This window comes from Haliotis rufescens, unplaced genomic scaffold (genome assembly GCF_023055435.1).
Source record: "Haliotis rufescens isolate VD_foot unplaced genomic scaffold, xgHalRufe1.0.p SCAF_3, whole genome shotgun sequence".
In the NCBI taxonomy this organism is placed as follows: Eukaryota; Metazoa; Mollusca; class Gastropoda; order Lepetellida; family Haliotidae; genus Haliotis; species Haliotis rufescens.
Window position 1 is genome coordinate 50,677,853 of NW_025964001.1, and position 10,469 is coordinate 50,688,321.

Below are 10,469 nucleotides of genomic sequence, written 5' to 3' on the forward strand. Positions count from 1 at the left end.
TAGGTGTACGATAGGTAGACCTTTTCTTCAGTTTCACATGCAGGCGTGATATATTGCTGGAATAGTGCTGACTGTGGCATAAAACAACATTCACTCACTCACTCAAATTGACATGCTAAGACATTTACACGACAATCATCTTTGAAATATTCATATGAAATCAACTTTCGATCACAGTTATGAAATATAAGCTTTATTGTATTGTTGCAGGAAGAATATATTTTGTCCTGAGCATATTTGAAGACTTGCAATATTTACTCAGAAATTGATTATCAACAATTCTTATGTATTGTCCAAAAAGGAATAAGAGTTGCATGCTTAGTTGCTTCAATAACTATCGTCTAGAGCTTCCTTCACCAGGTGTATGTGCTCTCCACTCCAGGACATCCCCATCTCCTTACTTCACTATATGTGTATGTGCTCTCCACTCCAGGACATCCCCATCTCCTTACTTCACTATATGTGTATGTGCTCTCCACTCCAGGACATCCCCATCTCCTTACTTCACTATATGTGTATGTGCTCTCCACTCCAGGACATCCCCATCTCCTTACTTTACTATATGTGTATGTGCTCTCCACTCCAGGACATCCCCATCTCCCTACTTCACTATATGTGTATGTGCTCTCCACTCCAGGACATCCCCATCTCCTTACTTCACTATATGTGTATGTGCTCTCCACTCCAGGACATCCCCATCTCCTTACTTCACTATATGTGTATGTGCTCTCCACTCCAGGACATCCCCATCTCCCTACTTCACTATATGTGTATGTGCTCTCCACTCCAGGACATCCCCATCTCCTTACTTTACTATATGTGTATGTGCTCTCCACTCCAGGACATCCCCATCTCCCTACTTCACTATATGTGTATGTGCTCTCCACGCCAGGACATCCCCACCTCCCTACTTCACTATATGTGTATGTGCTCTCCACTCCAGGACATCCCCACCTCCCTACTTTACTATATGTGTATGTGCTCTCCACTCCAGGACATCCCCATCTCCTTGCTTCACTATATGTGTATGTGCTCTCCACTCCAGGACATCCCCATCTCCCTACTTCACTATATGTGTATGTGCTCTCCACTCCAGCACATCCCCATCTCCTTACTTTACTATAAGTGTATGTGCTCTCCGCTCCAGTCAGTAGTCTGACACAATTTGCATTGCATAGTTGCACCCCTTAGGTACGCCAGGAAACAAGTATCATGGGTTCCAATCCCTGATTATCTTACTCTTTGTCAGCACCATACCCATGCTCATGGGTTTCACCGAAGTGGTAAACGTCTGCGACCTGCATCACTTCGGGCTTTCTTCCCGCATGAAGCTGACTTGATGTAACTGAAATACTGTTCAAAGTGGCATTAAACCCCTCTCTCGGTTACATCGTGAGAGGACTTGTGGTCTTCAGAACATTTCACAAACTTTCTATTGCTTGTCATAAGAGGTGGCTAAATTAGTTTGGGTGACATTGTTCATTTGAATCTCATCGTACCCTGATGCCATGGACTTGACTTTTCACAGGCTGCTGTGATATACATGTAGCAGAATAGGATTTAAATGTAGATTATATTCAAATTGTTTTATTTTAGATGAACCTTTTACTATGGATGTGTTTGCAATAAACATCATAATATTTCTATCTCTTGTTTATTCAGTGGTAAGGACAAGTTATGGTAAGGACAAGGTATGGTAAGGACAAGTTATGGTAAGGACAAGGAATAGTAAGGACAAGTTATGGTAAGGACAGGGTATGGTAAGGACAAGTTATGGTAAGGACAAGGTATGGTAAGGACAAGTTATGGTAAGGACAAGGAATAGTAAGGACAAGTTATGGTAAGGACAGGGTATGGTAAGGACAAGTTATGGTAAGGACAAGGTATGGTAAGGACAAGTTATGGTAAGGACAAGGAATAGTAAGGACAAGTTATGGTAAGGACAGGGTATGGTAAGGACAAGGTATGGTAAGGACAAGTTATGGTAAAGACAAGGTATGGTAAGGACAAGGTATGGAAAGGACAAGTTATGGTAAAGACAAGGTATGGTAGGGACAAGGTATGGTAAGGACAAGTTATGGTAAGGACAAGGAATAGTGAGGACAAGTTATGGTAAAGACAAGGTATGGTAAGGACAAGTTATGGTAAGGACAAGGAATAGTAAGGACAAGTTATGGTAAGGACAGGGTATGGTAAAGACAAGGTATGCTAAGGACAAGGTATGGTAAGGACAAGTTATGGTAAGGACAAGTTATGGTAAGGACAAGTTATGGTAAGGACAGGGTATGGTAAGGACAAGGTATGGTAAGGACAAGTTATGGTAAGGACAAGGTATGGTAAGGACAAGTTATGGTAAAGACAAGGTATGGTAAGGACAAGTTATGGTAAGGACAAGTTATGGTAAAGACAAGGTATGGTAAGGACAAGGTATGGTAAGGACAAGGAATAGTAAGGACAGGTTATGGTAAAGACAAGGTTTGGTAAGGACAAGGTATGGTAAGGACAAGTTATGGTAAGGACAAGGAATAGTAAGGACATGTTATGGTAAAGACAAGGTATGGTAAGGGCAGGGTATGGTAAGGACAAGGTATGGTAAGGACAAGTTATGGTAAAGACAATGTATGGTAAGGAGCGGGTATGGTAAGGACAGGGTATTTTAAGGACAAGGTATGGTAAGGACAGGGTATGTTAAGGTTGGTATGGTAAGAAAAGGGTATAGTAAGGGCAGGGTATGGGAAGGACAAGGAATAGTAAGGACAAGTTATGGTAAAGACAAGGTATGGTAAGGACAGGGTATGTTAAGGACCAGGTATAGTTAGGACAGGGTATAGTAAGGGCAGGGTATTGGAAGGACAAGGTATGGTAAGGACAAGGTATGGTAAGGACAAGTTATGGTAAGGACAAGGAATAGTAAGGACAAGTTATGGTTAGGAAAGGGTATGGTAAGGACAAGTTATGGTAAGGACAAGTTATGGTAAAGACAAGGTATGGCAAGGACAGGGTATGGTAAGGACAAGGTATGGTAAGGACAAGTTATGGTAAAGACAAGGTATGGTGAGGAGCGGGTATGGTAAGGACAGGGTATGTTAAGGACAAGGTATAGTTAGGACAGGGTATAGTTAGGACAGGGTATGGTAAGGACAGGGTATGTTAAGGATGGTATGGTAAGAAAAGGGTATAGTAAGGGCAGGGTATGGGAAGGACAAGGAATAGTAAGGACAAGTTATGGTAAAGACAAGGTATGGTAAGGACAAGGTATGGTAAAAACAAGTTATGGTAAGGACAAGGAATAGTAAGGACAAGTTATGGTAAGGACAGGGTATGGTAAGGACAAGTTATGGTAAGGACAAGTTATGGTAAGGACAAGGTATGGTAAGGACAAGTTATGGTAAGGACATGTAATGGTAAAGACAGGGTATAGTAAGGACAAGGTAAGGGAAGGACAAGGTAAGGATAACATATGTTAAGGACAAGGTAAGGGAATGACAGGGTATGGTAAGGACAGGGTTCGGTAAGGACAGGGTATAGTAAGGACAGGGTATGGTAAGGACAAGGTCAGGGAAGGACAAGGTAAGGATAACATATGTTAAGGACAAGGTATAGTAAGGACAAGGTAAGGGAAGGACAAGGTAAGGATAACATATGTTGAGGACAAGGTATAGTAAGGACAAGGTAAGGGAAGGACAAGGTAAGGATAACATATGTTAAGGACAAGGTAAGGGAATGACAGGGTATGGTAAGGACAGGGTTCGGTAAGGACAGGGTATAGTAAGGACAGGGTATGGTAAGGACAAGGTCAGGGAAGGACAAGGTAAGGATAACATATGTTAAGGACAAGGTATAGTAAGGACAAGGTAAGGGAAGGACAAGGTAAGGATAACATATGTTGAGGACAAGGTAAGGATAACATATATTAAGGAAAAGGTATGGTAAGGGAAGGACAAGCTATAGTTAGGACAGGGTATGGTAAGGACTAGGTAAGGACAAGGTTTGGTAAGGACAAGGTAAGGATAATATGTTAAGGACAGGGTATGTTAAGGACGAGGTAAGTAAGGACAAGGCAAGGACAAGGTATAGTAAGGACAAGGTATGTTAGTGACAAGGTATGGTAGGGACTAGGTAAGGACAACATATATTAAGGACATGTTATGGTGAGGACAAGGTATAGTAAGGACAGAGTATATTGAGGACGAGATATGTTAAGGACAAGGTATGTTAAGGACAAGGTATTGTAAGGACATGGAATAGTAAGGACAGGGTATGTTATTATTATTAAGGACGGGTTATGTAAGGACAACATATGTTAAGGATGAGATATGTTAAGGACAAGGTATGGTAAGGACATGGTATAGTAAGGACAGGTTATGTTATTATTAAGGACGGATTATGTAAGGACAAGGTATGGTAAGGACATGGTATGGTAAGGACAAGGTATGTAATCACGAGGTATTTGAGGACCCTTTGTGGCTCACAGGATCTGCATAATTTAAGGAATGAAATAGCTTGGATGTAATTGTGAAGGTAATTCAATGTGTTCATATGAAAGACACTTATCCTCTTCATTTCAACACTTGCATGTCTGGAACTTTACAACACATAGTTAATAGGTAAAGCTAAAATTGATAAAAAAGAAGAGATTTTCTTGAAGAGTTTCTGATATATTTGAACATGTTGATCCTAACTAAGTTTTCAACAAGATAAAAACTTCATCTTGGATCACTTTATTGGTCATAGCTAGATTTTCTCTTGAATCTTGAAAAACATCATTCTTTTTGTGTGTGCATACTTTGGAGATAAACGTTACCAAATGTCATTTGGAACTGACAGCATTTGCCACAGGTTTCAAATGGTACAATTTCTGTAGATCAATTACCCATTCTACCATGACATTGATGAATGCTTGATTCTGATTGGTTAAAAAGAGGTAAACAACCGACAATGAAAGTAAAATATAACATTATAAAAATTGTTTGAAAAAACATCACACCAGCAGGGATAGTTAGTCAACATGTTAATGTTGAACAGCATCACACGCACAGTACTGGGTTGTCTTCTGGTTTCCTACAATTTCTCTAGCAGCCATAACTGAGAGTGCAGTGCAGATATAGTGACAACCGGGACACGTTAGGACGGTTCTCAGTTCAGGGTGGGGAGGTATAATTCAAAGATTCACACATTCAAAATAAGTGAAAGAGTGATATCTAAAAAATTTTGTTGAGAAAATAATAATTGTTCATTTTTTTGGTAACTTTTTCTGAAACCCACGAACAGGTAATTTCATTATTGAAACAACCGACAATGAAAGTGAAATATAACATAATAAAATGTGTTTGAAGACATTTTATTCATGACAACATGGTGTTTACAAACCTTTTTCTGATCAATATCCATTGCCATCTCCGTCAACCACCACCGTTAGAATTTGGCAGGAGGGGATTTGAAAGTGCATCAGAAAACACTTCCCTTCAAAAGTCCACGAAAACAATGTCCCAACTGAAGTGACAGCTTATCAAACTTGATGAAATTCATTTCAGAACACCCACAATTATGAAAATCATACACGACCTACTATTCCTGGACCAGAAATGTCTAAGTTCTGTCACTATTTGGCTTTGGATCCGTGAAATCTTGAAATTGACAGGTCACACCATAGAGATTCCTCTTTTCAAAATATCCGGCTCGTCTGCACCCTAAACAGCGGCTGTTCAGTCATACTCAGTTCCATTAGTAATCATATGAATGTACCCGCAGGCTCGATCAATCCCAGTAAATCTACAGGTAAATGTTGAACCACATCATAGATCGGGGTTGTCATCTTTTTCTTTTAACTAGATCTAGTTAATGTAAACACATGATTGTCAGCCATTGACAGCTGTGAGGTGTGAGTAACCGTGATGTAGGTCAACTTCTGCCACATCCAAGTTCAGGGTGGAGAGGCATTTACTTTGATGTTATTATTGTTTACTGGGGGTAATTGCTATCTGACTAATAACTCTTAGGCATGTTAAATATATATTAGAATGTTAATTCATAAAGTTTGCTGTAGAAATATATTTGTTTAGCATTTTAAAACCTTTTTCTATTACCCGTCACCCCTACAATAGAAATGATGGCATGTTCGATTTCCAAGAAATGACCTCTATCACAAATTTCCGAGAAACGACAGCCAGTCCACAGTGTACAAAAGTGTGCAACAGTTTGATAGAAATTAAAACATCTCTCTTTGGATTAAGTTAGGAGTGTTATTTGTCAACTTCTTTTGAAAAACTATGTGTTTTGAACACTTATTATGAACTACTCACGACTATGGTGTTTTTTAATCTTGAACTTTAAAGTACTCATGGAAATGGAAAAAAAACTGTTTTGCTGGATTTAATAATCGACACAAAGCATTACATAGATGTAAATACGAAATAACAAAACAACTGGAAAAGTACTAGTCTGGATTTGCTAGTTTTATCTCAGTGCTCAATACAAAATGTACTTTACAGGAGGTAATTTGTAAGCACTTTCACGTTCAAAAATAAAACTAAGTCCAAAATGACATGGCAGAAACAGGCTATAGGCATTATGCCTAGGTAAAAGTTATCAAAACAACAATAAAAATAACAGCTGTGTTTATGTACATAATAATAATGACATGTAAGTTGTTGTTTGAGAAGGGAATATGTTACTTTTACGTTCTGATATTTTGACGATGATTCACTATCCCACAATGCCACTCACAAATCACTAACCACTGACAAATCACATGCACGTGGGTTTCAAGCACCTGTTTTCACCTGTTGTCAAGGTGTTATAGGTCATGGACATTCACCTTGATCTACTAACACCTGGTTATGCTCAGTTTCACAATAGTCATATTTTTACACACTTTTACATGTAAAAAGACATATAAACCTTTGATACGCTGTATTTGTGCCAAGGCCCAATTAGTACTAATTAGGTTGTTTGAATATTTATATATTTTGTATATTAACTGCATTTATTTAAAATCTGAGATCGAAAAAAAAAGTTTTTTTTCATTTCCGTGAGTTCTTTAGTAATAATTGTTACATATATATATAACTAACTGTGACCACTTTTTGGAATGTTCTAAGATTGCGGACCTGTGCACCTGTGTTATTACGAGTTGCAAAAGAACGCCGTTTTCAAAGCGTTGTTGCCCTCATGGTAGAATGGAGATAACCTACTGTGTTTTGAAATTTGATGTAGTCCCACTGTAGAATAGATACCTCTTTATTATAATTTGGAACCTTGCGCTAAAGTGCTCGGTTCAAAATTAGGTTATCTCCTAAATAACACCAACAATTTGAAAACACAATGTTTATCAACATTGTAAAATATATTGTACCACATTATGTAACTCATCTTCTGTCACTATCAAAATAAATGTATTATTATATCAAAATACTATCATTATAGTCTCCACTTTTTTCACTACCTACATAGGGGCGGTCGGGTAGCCTAGTGGTTAAAGCGTTCGCTCGTCACGCCGAAGACCTGGGTTTCGATTCCCGACATGGGTACAATGTGTGAAGCCCATTTCTGGTGTCCCCCGCCGTGATATTGCTGGAATATTGCTAAAAGCAGCGTAAAACCATACTCACTCACTCACTCACTCACTCACTCACTCACCACCTACATAATGTTTTGGGGAATTTTTATATTCTGTTTTATTTTTGACCTACCGACCAATTATTTTGGGACAAAAATCTGTACCACGCCAAATAAATCTGGCCTTACCCAAAACAGGGTATTTGAACATGAATACTCCCTCTCTGACTCACACTGCAGGTAAAACAAGCGTGCTTGCTAAAGATGACGACGACAACGGAGAACCGAACACATATGACTACAATGACAGTTTTATCGATGACATTGGGCAGTCTTATGCGAGCGAATCTTCATGCGGAGATCCAGAGGAGGAAGACTCGGACTATGACCCAGAGGAAGAGGATGTGAGATCTTTGATGAAGGAAGCCAAAGGATTTGTTAAGAAGAAGAAAATGCGGCAACCCGTTGGAAAGAAAATAGAAATAAAGGCTGAGTGAATGTCATTCATGACTGTATACAATGTTGTGTAACTTGGCATTCTTTCTTAGGCCGTTAAGTCTTCGTTTTACTAGTGAAATCTCTGCTACAACAGGGTTTGCATGTCTACATGCATAAAGTAGTCCAGAACGCGACAAAACATACTTCTGAATATATTTCTAATTTATCACATCATTTTCGTTGGCCATGTTCTTTTATTGATAGTAAATGTGTGTAATTAACAAAACTCATCACGGATGATCATTGAAAATAAATGTATTTTAAATACTGATACTTTTTTAAGATTCTTAGTTTTATTCTGAAGCAAACCGATTTGGGCAAAGAAACAGTGTGATTCCTTGTAACATATTCTAAAATGTAAGGACTAAAGCTTTCAACATTATGCCAAGCTTATTTCAGTTTCTGACAACATTGTATATTTCATGTCATGTTTGTAAATTTCAAGTATTCAGCGATGTATATTATATGTGTGTACAGTTACCATGGTTACCATGTTAATCATTCTCTGATGTGTCACGTACATTTCAATCACTACATCTAGGAGCATCCCTTGTGCTAGCCCCCCTGCCATTTGTTCCCTGGATCAGCCTTCAAGTACTTGACTCAGATTAAGGTCGTAATAAATAAATTGTCAGATTTTCATCTGTCAACATCCTTGGACGTATTACCTTGCTTCATCTAATCATGGCCGCAGTTGCCACCTTCTACTGTCTGTAGCTGCAACATTGCTGGAATCAATTTGGATTTTAATTCATAGAATTATACAGCTTTTATTACTTTAAAAGATATTTAGATGAAAGTCTAGTGTTTGTAATACATTTATCATGGCTAAATGCTTGTATTGTTCTACATTGCCAGCAGTGTTTGTTTGCTTTCTACAGCATTGCTTGTTTCATTGACTCCCTGGTAGCTGTTTGTCACTATTAATCAAAAGAATGTTATTTTTTCTTTTCAAATTGTGTCTTGACATGTGGGCCTGGGCCTGTGTTGGTTGTATGTCATTTAGGACTGGTAGACACAGATGTGTTAAAGATGTGCAGTGGCATTGGTGAAAAGAAGGTGTGGGCCACGTATTTTAGGGAGGATCCAGATATTTGGTTAGTTTGCTTTTGCAGCAGGGCACATACCGTTACTGGTAACAGCACCATGAACACATCTGCCTTTTGCAGCAGGGCACATACCGTTACTGGTGACAGCACCACGAACACATCTGCCTTTTGCAGCAGGGCACATACCGTTACTGGTGACAGCACCACGAACACATCTGCCTTTTGCAGCAGGGCACATACCGTTACTGGTGACAGCACCACGAACACATCTGCCTTTTGCAGCAGGGCACATACCGTTACTGGTGACAGCACCACAAACACATCTGCCTTTTGCAGCAGGGCACATACCGTTACTGGTGACAGCACCACAAACACATCTGCCTTTTGCAGCAGGGTACATACCGTTACTGGTGACAGCACCACAAACACATCTGCCTTTTGCAGCAGGGCACATACCGTTACTGGTAACAGCGCCATGAACACATCTGCCTTTTGCAGCAGGGCACATACCGTTACTGGTGACAGCACCACAAACACATCTGCCTTTTGCAGCAGGGCACATACCGTTACTGGTAACAGCGCCATGAACACATCTGCCTTTTGCAGCAGGGCACATTCCGTTACTGGTGACAGCACCACAAACACATCTGCCTTTTGCAGCAGGGCACATACCGTTACTGGTAACAGCGCCATGAACACATCTGCCTTTTGCAGCAGGGCACATACCGTTACTGGTGACAGCACCACAAACACATCTGCCTTTTGCAGCAGGGCACATACCGTTACTGGTAACAGCGCCATGAACACATCTGCCTTTTGCAGCGGGGCACATACTGTTACTGGTGACAGCACCACGAACACATCTGCCTTTTGCAGCAGGGCACATACCGTTACTGGTAACAGCACCACAACACATCTGCCGTTTATTCAATTTCATTGGGGTCACGAGGGTCACACGTCTATCACATGTTTATGTCAAACAACTTAGGATTCCTTATCCTTCCATCACAAAAACGGTATTTTAAGGCGCTTGGTTAAATTGAGGTGGTACTTGGTCGGCTATGAATTATCACAGCGGCTAGTCTTAGGTGGTCACTAACCCTTGTGACTAGTTCATTAAATAACTAGGTGAGATAATACCAATGTAGCATGATTAGGTATGTAGCAGCACCAGGGGGGGCACGGGTGGCCCAGTCGTCTGAGGCACCGCGATTCGCTGTGCAGAGTTGCGTCCCTTGGGCATGCCAGAAACCTATGATTGTGAGTTCGAAACCCGGTTCGCCCCGATTATGTTTCTAGGTTTGTCAGCACCATACCCGTGCTTCTGGGTTTCACCGAAGTGGTAAACGTCTGCGACCTGCATCA

At 40.1% G+C, this 10,469-nt stretch overlaps 1 protein-coding gene and 1 long non-coding RNA gene across 4 annotated transcripts in view; both read left to right on the forward strand.

Annotated features, from left to right (window-relative positions):
• Window positions 1–9,700, forward strand: part of LOC124141989 (aprataxin and PNK-like factor) — a 37,832-nt gene extending 28,132 nt beyond the window's left edge. Inside the window, exon 12 of one of the 3 annotated variants that reach the window (XM_046510210.2) lies at window positions 7,798–9,700. In XM_046510210.2, coding sequence (XP_046366166.1) covers window positions 7,798–8,054 — 257 coding nt within the window. In that variant the 3' untranslated portion in view covers window positions 8,055–9,700. The remainder of the gene's footprint in view (window positions 1–7,797) is intronic. The other 2 variants (XM_046510213.2, XM_046510211.2) reach the window with 2 other exon arrangements.
• On the forward strand, window positions 7–6,253 carry LOC124141990. Its single transcript, XR_007223152.1, has 2 exons — window positions 7–3,897; window positions 4,072–6,253. It is a non-coding gene; the product is annotated as an uncharacterized LOC124141990 (long non-coding RNA).
• Window positions 9,701–10,469: the final 769 nt, after the last annotated feature.